Source organism: Falco naumanni, chromosome 6 (assembly GCF_017639655.2).
Source record: "Falco naumanni isolate bFalNau1 chromosome 6, bFalNau1.pat, whole genome shotgun sequence".
NCBI lineage: Eukaryota > Metazoa > Chordata > Aves > Falconiformes > Falconidae > Falco > Falco naumanni.
In genome coordinates this window covers 47,177,806-47,195,970 of record NC_054059.1, presented here as the reverse complement: position 1 = coordinate 47,195,970, position 18,165 = coordinate 47,177,806, and the positions used below count along the sequence as shown (strand labels likewise).

General features: G+C 44.6%; 1 protein-coding gene across 1 annotated transcript; it reads right to left on the bottom strand.

The window, feature by feature from the left end:
• Positions 1-763: 763 nt before the first annotated feature.
• On the bottom strand, positions 764-17,782 carry OPRM1 (opioid receptor mu 1). Its single transcript, XM_040599230.1, has 3 exons — positions 17,323-17,782; positions 2,213-2,565; positions 764-1,290 (listed from the first exon to the last, which is right to left on the bottom strand). Exons 1-3 carry the CDS (start codon positions 17,658-17,660, stop codon positions 764-766), a joined length of 1,218 nt encoding a protein of 405 aa, XP_040455164.1. The 5' UTR covers positions 17,661-17,782.
• Positions 17,783-18,165: the final 383 nt, after the last annotated feature.

Here is an 18,165-nt window from a genome sequence, read left to right as displayed (position 1 = left end):
TTGAACATGTAACAAAAGACCTTCTTTACAAAAGCTAAGCAACAGTAGCCTGAATAATAATAATAAAAATCTATCTATCTTCGTATCTGCTGTGCCATAAACTCCCTACTTCTCGAAGGCTTTTTCTACATGGAAAAAGTATATTCTCAGTATATCTTAAACAGCAAAATGGCACAATCCTCCTTAAGATGTGTGTATATATTTTACATCTCAAAACCCACCTTAGCCAATGCAGATAAAAATCTGATACAAGCCTTTGTCTACTTCTTGCATGTCTTCCAGGACAAACAAGGCCAGGTAGGCCTTCTTTGTACATCAATCAAAAGTGTACAAGCATAGTTTCTTCTCCTTTTTATTCACTGTTACAATGGGAGAAGAAAGATCTATATTCTGTCCCACTCCTGCCTCCACCAGTGGACAAGGAGTGTGGATAGAGAAATCTGTGATTGATTTCCAACCAGTTCTAAAGCAGTTGCCTGTTGTAAACGTCCTTCAAATGAAACACTGTTTTTGTGTGCTTTGTGTATGCACGCACGCTGGACCCCATCATGCAAGGTACCTTTGAAAGCCCTCAGCTTCTGAGCATCAACCAGAGAACAATGAGCACCGTGCAGGACTGGGGTTGCTGTGTCTGCATACACCATATAACCCTGAAGGTATTTAAAACTTCATGTAGCTACAAATCAGTATAAACTGTAACTTCAGAATACATGTCATCTCTGAGCAGGAGGCCTGGATCCAGAGATGACGTCTCCACTGCTAGTCATACCTGATGGTTAGTCCTGTCCACAGTGTTGGCAGTGGAAGCATGGTCACGAGTGTTTTGTCGGACTCGGGTGGAATTTTGCTGCTCAATGGTTGAGGAAATGGGGATGCAGAACTCTCTGAAACACCTTTTAAAATTCTCATCTAGAAATGCATAAAGAACTGGATTAAGGCAGCTATTTGTATACCCTAGAGCAATACAGAAGTGCCAGGACACAGTCTGGAAAGTAGTTTCTGGGATGTTGACCAGGGCTTTAACGATGACATAAATGTGGATGGGAGTCCAGCAGACAATAAACACTGCCACCACTACAAGAACCATCCTTGTGATTCTCCGTAGGTTCCTGTCCTTCTCTTTGGAGCCAGATAACATGCGAACACTCTTCAGGCGTAAAATCATCAGCCCGTAGCACACAGTAATGATCAGGACTGGCATGATGAAGGCAAAGATGAACACACAGATCTTCAGGAGGTTCTCCCAGTACCATGCAGGGTGGGAGAATGTAAGTGTGCAGTCAATAGAGCCTGCAGAAAAAGGAAAACAGAAGAGAAAAACAAGTGGGTCAGTTTTTCACTTGTTTTTCTTTAATCATTTTTTGTTAAATATGGTAGGAAAATATATGAAAATTTACTAAGTAAACAGGTAAAATGAAGCAACCTGTGACCTGTCATCAGCAGAAATACTGACAGGACATAGTGCTGCAAAACACGTATGACGTGTGAATTAGAAAAAAAAAAAAGGGTACTGTGTTCTCTTTTGAATTTTATTGCTTGGAATTGTATGTATATTGGACAAGAAAAAGAGTTGAATTGTCACATATGCTTAAACTTTGACTCATTTTCACTTTCAGTATAAAACCAGGTGGAAAGAAAGATGGTCTTACTACCGTATCTGCTGAGAGTTTGACCATTTCGGGGCAATGGGGAAGAAAATGACATGACCCTTGGTAACTGTGACCAACAGAGGGTTTGGATTTATGTTGAGATGCTGCCACTTCCTGGGAAGTCTTTGAGCACCAGTGATCCAGAACATGCTCTCTGCTCTGTATCGTGTCCTGCAACATGTCTATGACTGCCAGCCTCAGCGGGAATATCCTGGGTAAAGCACAGGCTTCTGTGCTGTAGGACAATGCATAACCGCCCCACAGCAGAAGGCAGGCAGGTACAGATGCTTTTCCAAATACTACAGTAACTGTGCTGGGGAGCCAGACTCCCACAGATGCACCAAAAGAGCTGGAGCTGCCTGTTATAAAAGACAGATCATGTGCAGTGCTGTGTTCAGTCCACTACAGCCAGATACAAAACTGTTGAAGGGGTCCATTTGCACTGACACCTGCTTTATACAGCTTGGAGATCAGAAGTTAACTCCACACACCTACAATAAAGTGAAACAATGCAAGAGTTTATACATTGAAATACTCCATTTAGGAATCAAAACCAGACTTACCATGCCTGTATTTAGTAGTTGCCATGAACATAACTGGCAGGCCAATGGCAGAAGAAAGAATCCAGTTGCAGACATTGACAATTTTGGCATTTCTGGGGGTACGGAAATCAAGGGCCTTAACTGGGTGGCAAACAGCTACGTAGCGATCCACACTCATGGTGCAAAGTGTAAAGATACTGGTGAACATATTGTAGTAGTCAATGGATATAACAATCTTACAAAGGATGGTCCCAAATGGCCATGTTCCCATCAAGTAATTCACACTCTGGAATGGCAGAGTACTTGTTGCTAGGGCATCTGCCAATGCAAGATTGAAAATGTAGATATTGGTGGCAGTCTTCATTTTCGTGTACCTAGACAAAAAAATCAGCAAAGAATGTAAATGATCACAACTGACAATGTTCAACAAAAATGAGTCCAGTGCACCACCTATAAGAAACTTCTGTGAAATGATGGGCTAGATACTGTCGAAGGTCATCTTTTCTGCTTTTAACGAAATGACCTTGCTATGGCTTATCTACAATAACATTTGCAGTTCAGTGAAGCATTAGCTAAAGGGTGTAAGGAAGAAAAAGAAAGATTAATATAACTTGTGCAGAGAGAAAGGATACACATAGGAGAAACAATATTATAGATGCTAAAGAATTGAGAAGCTGAAAAAATTGTATTTGTACGTATCAGACACTGTATTAAATGGATAGATTTTCTGGATCTGCTGATGTCATGTCAAGCATCAGAACTGTGGTCTGTAGAAACAGAGAGCTCATTCGTAGGTTGTAGAGCAGTAATGACATAATTCCTTAGGGAAAAAGTACCTAAAAGATTAGTATAATTATCAAATCTACTGTGCCTAAAAATCGAGGCTTTTAGACTTTCTCATTTGTTTATAATTATAGAATTCTAAAATAATTTATAATGATAGCTACTACATTGCTTTATCAATCTCAATGTCCAATATAAGTTGGACAGATGTTCTTTCAATCAAATGAGAAGACAGATGCTATTGACCATATGCATTGAATATACCGATAGCACCACCACCCTGAGTGGATGCTGCAGTCCTGCAGCTTGGGGTAGGAATGCTCAATGTGCTCCCCAGTGCCTATTTCAGCAGGAGGGTCTTGAACCTCCATTGTACCTCCTTCTTCCTAAGTCTGTGCTGCTAACAACCCAAAAAACACTTCCTGAATTTTGAATATGCCACACTTCAATCCCAGCTGAGCACGGGGAGCTTCTTATGTTCTAATTTGTATTTGCATTGCTAAAGGCAGAATCCAAATTCCTCCTTAGTTTCATCAAATTTCTGAAGAGCCCTTCACTCTTGGAGGTCCGTTGTGTCAGCTGAGCAGCACTTGAGATCCACTTGTTATGAGGATGCTATACTTTGGCAGTGGTACAATGAATGTTTCGCTCTAAGTAATGATCCTGGCCATGCTGCCCTGCTGTCCTGACTGCTGCCAAGGCTGCTGGGCACTGGGGCTGCCTGGCTTTCGGAGGGGCAGATGGCTTGCTCTTTTGATAATACCTCCTTCTGTTTCTGCAGAGTAACAAGTACAGGATTTGATCAAACAATTTACAATTTATAGAGTGATTTGCAAGAGAAATAGCCCATTTGAAAAGATTTTTCAGACAATCTGCTGAGGAAGACAAAGTATAAAACACAGTATTTCATGGGTTTTTTTCTCTCTGACTTCGATCTTTTCAGAACATGAGTCAGCCGCAACTCCCCCCACCCCCCCCCACCCCCACCCCCGATGACAGGGCTCTGTAGGGAACACACATTTGGAACTTTTTTGGTAGGGCCTGGAGAAATGCAGACTTCTTGCTGAATGCATCTAGATAGCTTTTATGATGAACATCCAAAGAAGCTTGTACTGGCTTTGTTTTCTCATTTTCTAGCACTGTGAATGAGGACCCACTAACAACCCTAATTTCAATTCAGGGTGAGGTTTTTTTTAAATGTTTTCAAGTAGATCCAAGCTCTTTCTTGACTGTTGTCTTGAGAAAGTATGATCTCAAGTATTAAATAAAACCTATATTCTGAAAGTACCCTAGAAACTTTTCTTACAGGAGCACTCCATTTATCCGACAAGTTTCTAATGCTAACTTAGGAAAAGGTGAATGCTGCAGGCATCCATACCTCTCTCTGCTGGGAATTATTTAGAAAAAATGTAGAGGATTGCATTGTGGGAGAGGTACACAATAAGCTGCAGCTCTAAAAACAGTTTGCAGGGAGGAGAAAATATTTTCTGGGCAATTTGCTGGAGAATCTTGCAGGGGAGAAAGAAAATAGCAACATTTTAAAATTACTTCACTATTACCAGCATGAAAATGTTGTACTAAGCCCTCTTTTTGCCATGTCCCCTGCTGCTTATCAAAAATAAATGTCTTCTCTGCAGGTCTGACAACAGATCCAGGACTATCTCAAGTTGTGTCCAGAGCGCTAACCTGGAGGTTGGATTGCATTGCGAGCAGACATACCCAGCTTGCTCCAGTCTGATCTGCTCAGGCAGCAACTGCAGTGGAGGGGCAGTGGCTCTCAATTCTGCACAGATGAATAAAGGCAGTGAGGATCCTGCACCCTCACCCAGGCTACTGACCTCTACTCAGCCCTGAGATGACAGCCCTGTTCTTATGGCTGCACAAGGAAGCAGGCTTAGGTGTGCTGCTCAGGGCTGCTGCCATCACACGTGGTTGTGGCACAGTTCTGTCTGGAGAGCCCATCATCAGGTGATAATGATAACATGTTTCTTTTAATATTGGTAATTAAATCCATTCCTGTGATTTAAAGGCAATGCTTGATACAGCAAAAAACCTCTACATCAACCACTATGTGAGTGACTCTCAGGTTAGCATGACAGAGGACGGGCAGGAAAAAGCTCTGAATAAGTGGAATGAAGTTTGTTCACTGAGACTGGCATGGGCCTTATCCCACTGAAATGCTACATATTTTTCAGTGTTGGTGTCTTGTTTCATTGCCAGTTTAAGCTTCAAAGTTCTTGGACATATTTTAACGGGCTCTATAGGTTATTAATGAAGTATTTTGCTTGATGTACTCTGTAATCTTTGTATTTCTAACCACGTTGTTATTACAAAGAAAGGAAGCAGAGCTTTTATGGTGATAGAAAGTATTTACCTCCACAATTACCTAATAAACAAAAGCCTATTGAAATTCACAGCATTCTTTTCAGTGACATCTATGGGATTTTGGTGTTTCTCTGTACTGAATATTTCAAGATTTTATAAAGGGCGTATTTCTGAAAGGTACATTTTGTTAAACACGTATTTTTCCAAATAAAAGTAGATTATCAGTGTTCCAAGGATTTTTTTTTTTTGGTACAAACAAATAAATACTGAAGCAATAGTTTAAAAGTAATTTTAACAGCATGAAAAATAGCAGTCTCTCAAAATGGAGCTCTTCAAAGCCTTGATCTTAGCTGTTATTATACCCTTTGCTAAGGTATCAGTCTACCTATTTGAACAAGTAGCACAAACATTTCCATCATCCAGACGTAGATGTATATGTGATGAGATTGCTACACTTCAGAGGGACTGGATCTTAGAAGTAATCAAAGTCACAGTGTATCTGTATGACTTATACCAAAAGTATTGTGTTTATAAATGTAATCTTTTAACAGATACTGTTTTCACACCTTCATTGAATGCCACTAGAGAATCTCAAAATGAACAGATGTTTAAAGAATCTTAAATGCAACTCATGAAAATCTGAATGCTAGTATTTACATTTAGTTGAAATTTCAGCATCTAAAACACTAAGTATATTAAATTTTACATGAAAATGAGCAAAGTTGCAAGTGAAAACAGAAGTTGGCTTTGGTCATCATTACTTTTTGTTTTACAACCCTGCAATGAAAGACTAATAGAGCAACATGATGATTCAATTTTTTTGGTGAATATTTAGCTCAATACTGCTTTTGATATATAGTGTAATTAATTATTCTCATAATACTGGCGCCCACGAGCATGCCCTTTGTAACTCCTCAGCACATGTTCTGTATCATAAAATATCTGTGTTTATGAAGCATTTTTTTGTTGGTTGTCATAGAAGATAGAACAGATTTACAACAGTAAAAATATACTTTATGTCTAATTCTGTAGGGAAAACTCAGCCTTGCCTTTATCTTCAACCCAGCAAAGCTTTAAAGTATACTTGAAGTTTGAAGATCTGAGCCATAGAGGTTCACTCAACTGGGATTTGGTTGGATATGAAAAAGCAATAGAGAAAAGCATGAGAATCCTACTCAGATAATCACCAAGTTCCTAGCATTCAAGGATAAATAAACCAGTCCTGAAACGACCTCTTCAACTAGCAGCCCATGGGCCACTTGTAGTTTGCAAACAAAATAAAGGGTTCACCAAACTAACCTAGAGAGACCGCCAGCTCCATCGCACAAAGGGTAACAGCATCTTGAGCAGGAGCCACGAGCACCTTCCCTTCCACCTCACAGTCATGCGACAAGAGATGTAAGCACACTTGTGCCTCTCTCTCTTTCTGCAAGATGTGCCATAGCTTTCTTTCTGGCCAGCCCACTCCAATGGTTTAGTCTCCACCTTAACAGCTCCAAAAATGTTTTGAGGAGTCTTTTCTTTTAAGCCTCTGTGGCTCAAAAGTAAAGAATGCATAATATTAAGACTATATATTTTCTTAAAAAAATAATGAAATTTTTAGTTTTCATCATGTTTTATCTAAGCCTAATAGACACAGCTGGTATACTGCCACATGAACCTTTCCCCTTCCACTTGTTGGACAAGCTGTTTACATCCATGTGGACTGCTGAAATATACCATCCTCTAGACACTTCAGCCCTTCTGTACCAGACCAATTTTTTAGCACCCTTGTACCACTAGGCTGGTGCAAAGAAGCCAGAGAGGGGTTCCATGTTTAGCTCAATGAAGACAGTAATACATAGCATTAAAAAGTAATTTGAAAACTGCTCCTATCTGAATAACAACAATGAAGAGAAAAGCAGAAACAAGTTTTTAGTTAGGAAGTGGGCTGACCAATTATAGATTGGTAATAACTACTTTCAGCAACACAAAGGCACGCAAGTGTTTGTCCACAGAATGCTAAGTTGGAGACAAAGAGTGCTTCAACTGAACTGTGTTTAAGATCAACACAAAATGTATGAAAAACTGGCTTAATTGCAGGAGATTCATTGCAGAAAGCAGTCATTCATGAAAATGGTTTGGCTGTTGAAAGAAACAACAGCTAGCAATTAGGTCTTGCAAACAGACAACCTGACATAACTCTTGATTCTGGAGAGGATTAGGTTACTGTTTCACAAATTCATGTTCTTCTTGCATACGTGACTGGTTAAATAATGAAAAATCATTATGTGCATACATTAGATTAGTTGAAGTCTCCTTGGGTGGGAAGATCAAAATATGTTTAGTATGCCTAGTTGAACCAATTTAAATGAACACTTATTTCCATGGCTGTTCTGGTACATCTTGTATATGCAACTCAAAAACAATATGAAAGAGGGATTTTTGTGTGCTTTCTTGAGGTATGAGGTACTTTCAATCTTCATCAAGCCCTTAAAGCTTTGACAAAGGTCATGTCATATTCAGGACGGTCAGGAAAACCCCTCAAAAATGTCTCCTGTCTGCCAATCCAATTAGCATGTCTGACACTGAAGTGAAGTCTCTCAGCTAGGCCATATTCTAGAAAAGTACCTTTGAGCTAAAGGGTCTGAATGATAGGCTTTATTGATGGCCATACTATCTTATTTTCATTTTTCTTTCTTTGCTTGTTAGTGGGTCTCTGTAGAGTGAAAGACTCGTACTGTATCTCAGCCACAGTCGTGACGTGTGCTGTGGCAGACTGTTACCTATTAAAGTTTTGAAGTCATATATATTCTGGATGAGCCTAACCTACCTGTCTGGAAGCGTATGATTTAATCAGCTTCAAGATTTAATCTTTGATTTTTCTATTTATGGGTACTTCAGAATGCTCTTAAGCCACTAAATTCAAGCTCTAGGTACAAGCACCATAAATTTGTGTACAATCCTTACACGTTATTAGGGGGTCAGGCCACCCAGACTGGAGGTACCACACTGTGGTTAGCAATCTACTCATCTTTTTGATTAATTTTCCTCTGAAGAGATCCTATACAAGGATATAACTTAAAAATAATAAGCCCTCAGGGGAAGTAAACTAAAAACAAATGGACACCACTCACCCACCCCTGCAGCAGGTACATTATAGCAGAAAATGTTCAGCCTTAGTTACGATGAAATTGTGCAATTTGCAGCACATTCACTTACTTGCTGCGCTGGTCCTGAGTTTGGGGTAAGAGCTGAACTGGGGAAGGGAGGAAGGTTTCACTGCCTTTAAGAAAGACAGGCAGCGTTTGTTTTCTCCTGTTAAAGCCCTGCATCCTGGCTCCCTGCACCGTGCTACCTGGTCACTGCTGTGACCTGTGATAGTGGCTTAATTAGAGAGATGAAAAAACATACAAATATCAAGCATCACTTCAGGTGTCAAGGCATGACATAGTAAGGGAGCGAAGTAGATATAAATTTACAAGGCCTAGTGATTTGTCATAGTTGGTCAGGAACACAGCAAGGCCCTCACATACATGGTGCTGGAGCTGCCTTCCCCTCCCTTCCTCACACACCGGCGAGGGGATGCCCATTTTCTGAAGGAGTCTGAATATACGTGCTGAATTTGGATCTGAACATAGGCCACATCACTGCTGGACTGTAGCTGCTTCAGCTGATGCCTCTTTTCTCCCTAATACTTTGTTTTCCCACTGCCAGGTTCCCTTTTCACCTTATTCTTCTCCATAGCACACATGAAATTAAGCCCAAATTTCACCAAAGCTTACTTCCCTCGGGTTACCTTGCTAGCATCTTTGTCTTCCCAGCTTTTCCTTTCCTTGCAAGGGGTCAGGATCAAGGCATGTGCAGATCTATCAGTATTTGCTTACAGGATCTCAGCAGAAGTCGTCAGCAGGGCACACAGCTTCCCGTGGAGAAGCACTGGCTCAGGGCCCTTTCTCAGGTACTCAGAACCAATTAGCGACTTCACTCCAGCCTCACCATTGGGAGCGGGAGAGCTAAATGAAAGCCTTTCAGGCAGGGTCAACTTTCTTCAGACTGTGGTACCAGTCTGTTTGGGAATGATGTGGCACCAAGAGAGTTGGGAGGGCGTCCGACTCATCCTGTTTTCAATTAATTACAGCACTGTGTTGGGCTTTGGGCTAAAATTCACTTGTTGCTTTATGGCTCTTCCAGCTTTGTTGCTACTGGAAGGCATCATCTAAAGGTCCCCTTTGAGTTTAGTGCCTCCCCAGAGAAAACAAAACAAGCTTCTTTCTTTGGGAAAATTCGCTATTTCGGGGAGGAAGGCTGGTCCCTTCCCTTGATGTCTGACTAAGAAGATTAACGAGCAAGGAGATTACTTCGGACAGAACACACAAACTCCACAGTAGTTGCAACAGCTAACTATTTTATTATTTCTCACTTATTATTTTAATGCCTTTTTAAATTATATGTACATGCAAAATATCCTGGCCAAAATCCATACAAAATAAAGCTGATGTCACACATTCTTTCTTTTTTCCAAAAAGGGGAGAGGAACCAGACAAGAACAGGTGTTTATAGGTTATTCATATCAATTTGCCACACAAACATTTAAGATGTTGTAATACCTTAACTCCTATTACCCTCATTTCTTTTTCTTTCCCCAGACACCATAAAAAGCTACTTTATGATAAAAAGAAAATGACTAATATATATGCCTCAATGCCCAAACAGTCACCTGCTGGTATACTTCCCTCCCTTCCAGCCTAGTTAAATGGGGGAAAAATTATCTGCCAATTATTCAAGGGCTTAATCTGGCCTTTTTGTTAAACCAATTTTAGCTGAGTCTCTGTTTGCCTAGTGCTGAGGCATATATATGGGTCTCCAGTAAAGGCTGCTGCTTTCACAGTTATTGTGTAACACCTCTCTCTGAAATAAATCAAGGCTGCTAAAAATCCTACCTCCAATATATTGTCATTATCCAGCAGTGGGTGCTTATTGCTGAGGTTTTTGCTTTGCTAGGAAGACACGGAAAGGAAAACCGTCAGTGTCTTCAACTTCACTTTCTCCCCTCTGCCTTCAGGGAAGCGTAACAGAGAGTAAAGCCACTGACTACACCTATGATAACTGCAGTGACATTCTTCTAGGGAGGACAAGTTAGCAGCTATTTCCTCTGGTTTCCAGGTTCTGGTTCGCTCCTCCTGATTTATGGGTTGTTCACCTCAGGTGAGGACTGTGCATGAAAGACCCCCTGCTCAGCAGGGAAGCTGGCAGGGAAGCCTTTGAAGACAGTTTTACCACTAGTAGATGTGAGATCCTCAAAGGTGTGATGGGGAACAGCAGTGATAAAATCCCCCCAGGTCAGAGGGTGTCAGGGAGGCAGCACAAGGCTTGAGGCAAGGCCACAGACTGTACACATCGAAGTAACACTAAGTATACAAGGTATGATGGTCTCTCATACAAGAGGTTGGGATCTTCTAGTGAAGCGGTCAAGTGTGATCTGGAAAGGAGTGACAGAGGTGAGACAAAGGGACTGGAGAGAGAATAAATGTGGAGGAAGACTTGCCTGTGACGGGGGGGCTGGGGGGAAGCAGGTGATGGTGGAGGCAGGTGTGCCAGAAAGGTGTACAAGTATGTGTTTGGAGAAGACTGGACCTAAAGTACCAGGAATCATGGATTTAGTCTCCACATGACAAGAATGAGATTGTGTCTGAAATTGAGGCTTTGAGGGAGGTACTGAGACTATCATCTTATGAGAAGGATTTGGGTAACTGGTTTCTTGGATGATTTTTCTAGAGAGGCAGCACATCCCAGGGCTGAAGGTTAGCACTGTGCAAGGGGAAAACAAGGCAAAGATACCCTAAATGCTGCTCCCTGCGCCCTCCCTTAAGAAAGAGACTTCTCTCAGCTGGAACTGCTCCATACAACACAATGAGGAGGAGAAGCTCTGTTTTACACAAACATTTGCGTTTTGAAGTTTTATTCCTGCTCTGAGATACAAGATCTTATAGCTGCTAATTGAACACTTCTCAGTAAGAAGTTGGGAAAAAAATGCTATTTCATGTATTTCACAGTTATTTGATTAGCTCTGATCTGTCATCACTACTTTCATTCATCATGTAAATTCAAAGGGAAATATAAATAAAATGTGGACGTGTTTAGCATTAAATAGATGAATGAGAATGCTACTTGACACAGCTAGGCTAAGCTGTGGAACTCCTTGCTAGTGAACACCATTAAAAGCCAACTTCCAAAAGGGGCAGGGGCTTTGAAAATTAATGATCTTGAAAGATAAGATCCCCACTTATAATATCATAAACCCAAACTTCATAGTATAAACCCAAGAAGGCACAGATGGTTATAAAAAGAACTTTGTTTCAGATCAGGCTAACCACAGAAATTCAGAAAACAGCTGCTTTCAGGTTTTTAAAAAATAGCTATAGTGAGTGGATTTGTATTTGGAAAAGAATCATAAAGGATTAAAAAGTTGTTTTCACTTGGAATCATAATGAAAATAAATAATTGTTTAAAAATGTCCATTAATCAGGATCTCTACAGCACCCATCTTAGAACACCTAATCTTAAAAATAACCAACTCTAGAATCTTTAATAAAGTTTCAGAATTCTGAAATTATACTTTAGAGAATTTGTTTCAAAGTAGCTTTGTTTAGAAGTGGTAATATTTGTGCCCTTTTGTTTTGAACCTTATATTTGACTCCGATGTTTTGGGGACTGCTGCATGTTTGAAATGTTGACAAAAAGCTACTGAATAAATGCTGATGGAAACTGCAGGTCAGAAAGTCTCTCTGCAGTGTAACAGACTGTTAGAAGGATTCTCACACAGTGATGCCCCTGTTTCTTCCACTCTTCAACTAAACGCCAGCTGCTGGCTATGGTGGGAAAGAGGTTAGTAAACCAGACTATGATTCTGAGATGTTTGGGCGTACATTATGTCATGTTTGAGATTTTTGTAAACATATCACCTTTTGATCTAGAAAAATTATAGAAGCTTACCAACAGTGAAGCAAAAGCTATGCCTCATGATGTGAAAACATGAAATAAAGCAGTACTTCAGCATTGTTAACTAATTAGCTCATTAGTCATTAGCTTGCTAATAACAACACAATATAAACAATATATGCTTACAACTTTTTCTAATTTTACTGAAGCCATGAGAAGTTGATACATTATGACTTATTTTTACAACAAAATAAAAAAAAAATAACCAAGAAGTGTCTAACACTTTTTTTTTAATGGGAGCCATTACCTAAATGATATTCCAGGAAAAGCGCAGTGGGATCAAACAGCTTTTTCAAGAGAAATTGAGTTAGAGGGGATGCCTTTTGCCCAGGAGTGCCCAGTGGTAGCTTCTGGCAGAGCACGGGATCTCAGGCACAGGGGCTGGAGGAGAGTGGGGCTGCAGAGCTCTCGCTCATCCCGCAGTGCCTTCTGCTCCCTCACGGAGATAGGGGTTATGCCCAGGCTGCAGGCTAATGTGTTTTCAGCCAAATTTTGACCATGTCCATATCAACATAATTTTTCCAAAAAAGAGACTACAAAGGTATACGTGCTGTTTTATCTGTCTGCTTCCCTTCATCCCAGGGGAGGAGGGAGGGGAGCTGCTTGCTGATCAAAAACTGACCCGCTAGCAGAGGTTGGCAAACGTCTATTAAAAACACTGTGCAAACAAGAACACCTGCCTTTCTGTAACGCGGGACGCTGAGGGTCACCCCCTCATTATGCTGCTCATCTCATTCAGCTTCTGTGCTGTTCCTGCCCCATCTGACTCCTTCAGTTCTGTCCCAAGATCTCTGACTTGTGCTGGTGAGCAGTATCAATTCATAATTGACGTGACTCATTAAGGCTGTTGTGGCTTTAGTTAATTTATTAAAAAATAGCTCTTAGCAACGGGGTGGAACCTTTTCTTTGTATATAGTGCAACAGGCAGGACACACATTCACACATACAATGCCATCCAAATGCAGAGAAGTTCATGTGGCTGTGGACAGGAAAGAAGAGAATGAATTTTATGCATTTTCTTAGTTTCCAAGTTCCCTGATCTCTGCTGCTACAAGAGATACTGTAGGCCTTCTCCCACAGTGCATCCATAACTCCATGTCACCTTACAAGGAAGAACTCCTGTATTTTAGAAAAACCTGCTTCGCTTCAGCCACTTTCAAGCTTGTGATAACTTTCAGTTTATTTCTCTAAATAGACTCTCTCCGCTTCATATGTTATAACTTATTCCCAGATCCCTCACTTTTCCCTTTCTGTGAACATGTATCAGAATATTTATTCCTCTGGTGATACCAATTCTTTCTACAATTGAAATTTCACCCCAAATACTGTTCTACTTAGTAAAACAATTTTCCTGTAGTGTGAGTGAGCCGAGCTGCAGTAACCAAAACTTTCAGTCCTGCATATTATTTCTGGATTAGATGATGTTTCATCTAAGAGTACAGCTTTTTTTTTTTCTTCCAAAACACTATTAAGAGGCTGTTTTGAGAGACAGAAAGAAATCTCTTTGTTTTGGAGAGGACTTCTATCCTTGTTTTATTTTTTATTTTTTTTTAAAGTAGAGTAATAATTTATGCTGATGAAACAAGACATTTCCTTCCTCCTGATAAGGATAACAGAGAAGCCGAGGCCCCTTTGTTTATGGTACATGACAAAAATTAATAGCAAAGCAATTAAGGACTCACTCTTGACTCGAGTGACTTTAGCGGCTGTTGGTGGAATTACAGTCCCCTCAGGGCTCTTGGCACCATGGAGGACTGGGACCTCTGAGAGCTATTCCTTTCTTCCAGACCGGCAACGCCAAAGATTTTCAACTATGATCTATTACAGCTTTCTAGCATATTGCCTTAATCACAGGGCATATTCTTCTTCCTACTCTAATGTGTGACTAATATCCCACTGACTTGACGAGAAAGCTGGAAAAGCCTATAGATTACTGTGTAAATTAATTCAATACCACATGGTACTAATTGTACACTGTCTTGTTGTACCCTGCAGCAGCTAGAAGGAGCATTTGCTGTTGACACAGCCATAACAACACTGTGTTCGTATTAGCAATTTACACTTATACAAAACACATGAGGAAAATAGATAATACAAATTATGTACAGATTTTTCAGATTACAGGAAATTCACGGCTGGCAGTAAAACCTGACTATTACTGCTGTCACTCAGAAGGCATTTTTTTGTACTTGACAAAGGAAAGAGCTCAGTGTTTAACATGGGTTCAGCCTCACACACTACAGATATAACGCATAAATATTAATTCAAGGATGAAAGTATTCAGCTGAACAGGAAACATTTGGGAGAATGAGGAAGGTGGATGAGAATGTGTTAATTACACAGTAACATGTATAAATTGGAAATCCACGGACCTACTTTGCATGAAGACCCCGAAGGCTGGACATGTCTGTTTCTGACCCTGTTCACCCCAGCTGGGATAACAGGGTGGCATTGTGGACTGATAGTGACAATCCCACTTGCATGGCTCTGGCTTTAAACCCACAGGTCTGCTTCATGTGGAAAAGTTGTAAAAACAATAATGTTTATAAGAATATATAATTATTATTAAAGAAAATACTTCTAAAGAAGCCAAGCATGAGATAATAGCATGCAGCACACTGATCACTGGCCTGGACTCTGAAAGGTGAGTAGGGACAACGTTTCAAAGATCTAAGCACCTATCTCCCAACTTCCAGTATTTTCAAGGCAAACTAGGTACCAATATCACTTTATCATCTTATTTCTAGTAGTCTCAATTATTCTCAAAATTAATACCAACGTCAATGTTTTGTTCTTCCTGAACAGGCATAGCGTGAAAGGTAGATAATAAAGGGGAGCTTTATATGATGCCAGTTTCAATCCAGTGAAAGACTTGCCTCCTATTTGTAGCTGGATCCAAGGATACATGGATGTGAGCACATATGCTCACCATTTCACCTGTGTGCTTATTATATGACTGGGAATACTGTCATGTTAGTATAGCTCACAACAGGAAATAAATCAAAAAGTTCCCTCTTGCTGTCCAGAGAAACACAGAATCTACAGAGAAGCATAGAAAGGAAATGCATTTTTTTGTTGCTTAAACCACAGATCCTATTCAACCATTAACATGTACTCTTTTTCATCCCAAACTGGTAAACAGCTCCATGACAGTAATTGGGAAGGAACTCTTGTCATACCAAAAGCTGTTCTTGCACAGGAGACCTGGGTTTGGTCCTGCCTTTGCCAAATTCCTGGATGGTTTTGGAGAAGCCATGTAATTTCCTTGTGCTTTCCTTTGTAAAATGGAAATATATTTTTGCTTTGTCCTATTGCTTTTTTGGTTTTAAGTTGCAAACTCAGGGAAAGATGCTCTCTTTAGATAGTCATCTAAATGCAAGTGCCTCATTCAATTTGGCTTTGTGGTGCAGGTGTAATTCAATTAATTAATGTAAGAAATATGAACCTAGTATGGGTTATGCCTGGTATAAATATATAATTCCAGGGACACCCTATGACATATTTCTCTGCTGACAGCTAGCCTGGCTCTGTTAGACTGTACATCTGCTTTTTCTCCCAGAGGAACGCTGAGGTGACTGCAGTCATGCCTCTGTTCAGAAGCCTTTCTGCTTCTGCATCTGAAGATGCAGCGGCATCTTTGCACAGGTAGCATGAATCTCGGACTGACCAAAACCACAGAGGGTAAGAGCCTCTCCCCAGCTCTTTGCACGTAAATCGCAGCCTCTAAAGTATAAACGCACGAGGTTTCTGAACTGGTACAGTCTGAACCACTGAGGCGTATTACTTGTGCTCCCATGAGGTCTATCGGCCGCACAGGCTTTGCAGGGACGTCCCCGCCACACGCCGAAGGCCCCGCCCGCCGCCGCGCCGCAGCAGCCCGGCCCCGCTGCCCCCACCCCGCCGCCGGCGCTGCACCCGCCGCCAAGCCACCCCGCGCCGGCCGCCGGCCTCTGCTCCTGCCTGCCAGCTCCCCGCGGCCACGGCACCCGTGCCCGACGGCTGCTTCTCGGGCTCCTCGGGAAACAGTGTTCCGAGGGAGAAGGGGCGCTGGAAGCGCTGGGGCTGCCGCGGCTGCGGGGGGAGCGCACCCCAGGGGCGCCCCTGCGGCTACGCCCGGGGGGCTCGGCGGCTGCTTGGCTCGGAAACGACGGGCAGCCACGGGGGGCGCGGAGCGCGGTCAGCCCCGTCCCGCCGCCCCCGGGAGGTGGCAGTGTTCCCCCACGGAAACCGCCCGCCCCGCCGCTGCCGGCCCGCCCGGCCGCGCCCGCCGCTGCCGCCCGGTCCCCCGCGTGAGAAGCGGGCTGGGAGCGCTCGGTGACAGCCCGCGCGGGCCGGCGGGCGAGGAAGGTGCGAAGTGCTGCAGCACAGCCGGGAAACCGGGATTACGGAGAGCGGCCGCGATCCTGGCGGGTTTATACACGTGTATACGCACTAATGTATATACACATATGAATGTATACGACTATAAACGTCTATATCAAGACTTGAGTTAGAGGATCCACAAACCCGGGCAGAGAGAAGCGTTTAGCAGCGATGCCGTTCACATTTCGCTTGTGCGTTTGGGAGCGGTGAGGGGAAAGACGCGAGGATGTGTGCCGGCGTCCGTGTGCGAGCCCGCGCCCGCACACGCTCACAGGCAGCGGCTAAGGTCCCTTTAAATCCTCCCTCCGCAGCGGACAGCTGCGGGATTCAGGTCTCGCTGGCCACAGCAGCCCGCAGAGGAGCTGCAGCCCGGAGGCTCTGTAGAGCATCCCCGGACCCGCAGCGGTCTCTGGCGGACCGCCCAGCCCGGCCGCTCCTCACGGCCCCACCGCAAGTTTCTCTTCCCCCGACCACCCGCTCCGACGCTTTCTCATAGCCCCCCTGCCCGGCCCCGCGGGGCAGGAGCCCCTCCGCACCCCCCAGCGCGCTGCCTGCCGGAGCGGCGCCGCAGCGTCCCCCATCGGGACGCCGGCCCGCAGCCCGGCTCCCCGCGGCGGGGCGTCCGCCCCGACGGCTGCGGCCGTGGGCTGCGGGGCAGGGCGGGGCGGGGCGGCACTCACCTGACGATGACATACATGACCAAGAAGTTGCCGAAGAGCCCCACGACGCAGACGACGGAGTAGAGGGCCATGATGGCGATGGCCGTCACCACGGAGGGGCCGCCGCCCGCGGGCGCGCAAGGCCCGCCGCCGCCCGCGCTGCCGTTGGCGCCGCCGCAGGGCTCGGAGCGGTTCCAGCCCGCCGCCGCCGAGCCGTTGCCCCAGGCGCCCGGCGGCGCGACCGCGCAGGGTGGCGCGGCGGGGCGGCAGGCAGCGGAGGCGTTGGCGGCGAAGGGGAGCTCCAGGGCGCCGGCGAGGAGCGGCGCGGAGCCGTTGCCCAGCAGGTAGGCGACAGCCATGGCGCGCAGCGGCGTCAGCGCGGCCGCCGGCTCTCCGCGCCCGAGGGCAGCCCGGCGCGGTGCTGGCGCGCTGCGCTGCTGTGGCGGGGCGCGCCGTCGGGGCGGGCGGGCGCCACCGCCTCCCCGGCACCGCGCACCGCCGCTGGGTGCGGGCACATGTGTGCGGCGGGCGGGGCGGGCAGGGGAGGAGGGGCCTGTGGAGGCAGGGGCGGCGGGGGGGCGGCGGGGAGGCGGGGCTCGCCCCTTCGCTCCATCGCGGGCCGGCGGGGCACGGGCAGCCCCTGCCCCTCGCGGCCAGCGGAGCCCCCGCCGGGGCGCACCGGGTACGCAGCCGGGCCCGCCCGCCCCGTCGCGCCGCCGGCCGGCCGCGGGGAGCGGGGCCGCGGCAGCGGGTTTCCCCTGCCCTGCGGGTGGCACTCGGAAGCAGAGCGCTTCAGGCGGGCCCGTGCCGGTCGCCGCAGGCACCGGCGTCGAACAGCAGAAAGAAAACACCGGGCGAGGCTTT

What these genes read in the sequence shown, in the direction of transcription:
- OPRM1 (XM_040599230.1), bottom strand. Translation starts at nt 17,660, where the DNA reads ATGGCTGTCGCCTACCTGCTGGGCAACGGCTCCGCGCCGCTCCTCGCC. An exon ending in GTCATGTATGTCATCGTCAG is followed by an intron (nt 2,566 to 17,322) that starts GTGAGTGCCGCC and finishes TTTTTTGTCTAG; the next exon opens with GTACACGAAAATGAAGACTG. An exon ending in AACTACTAAATACAGGCATG is followed by an intron (nt 1,291 to 2,212) that starts GTAAGTCTGGTT and finishes CTTTTTCTGCAG; the next exon opens with GCTCTATTGACTGCACACTT.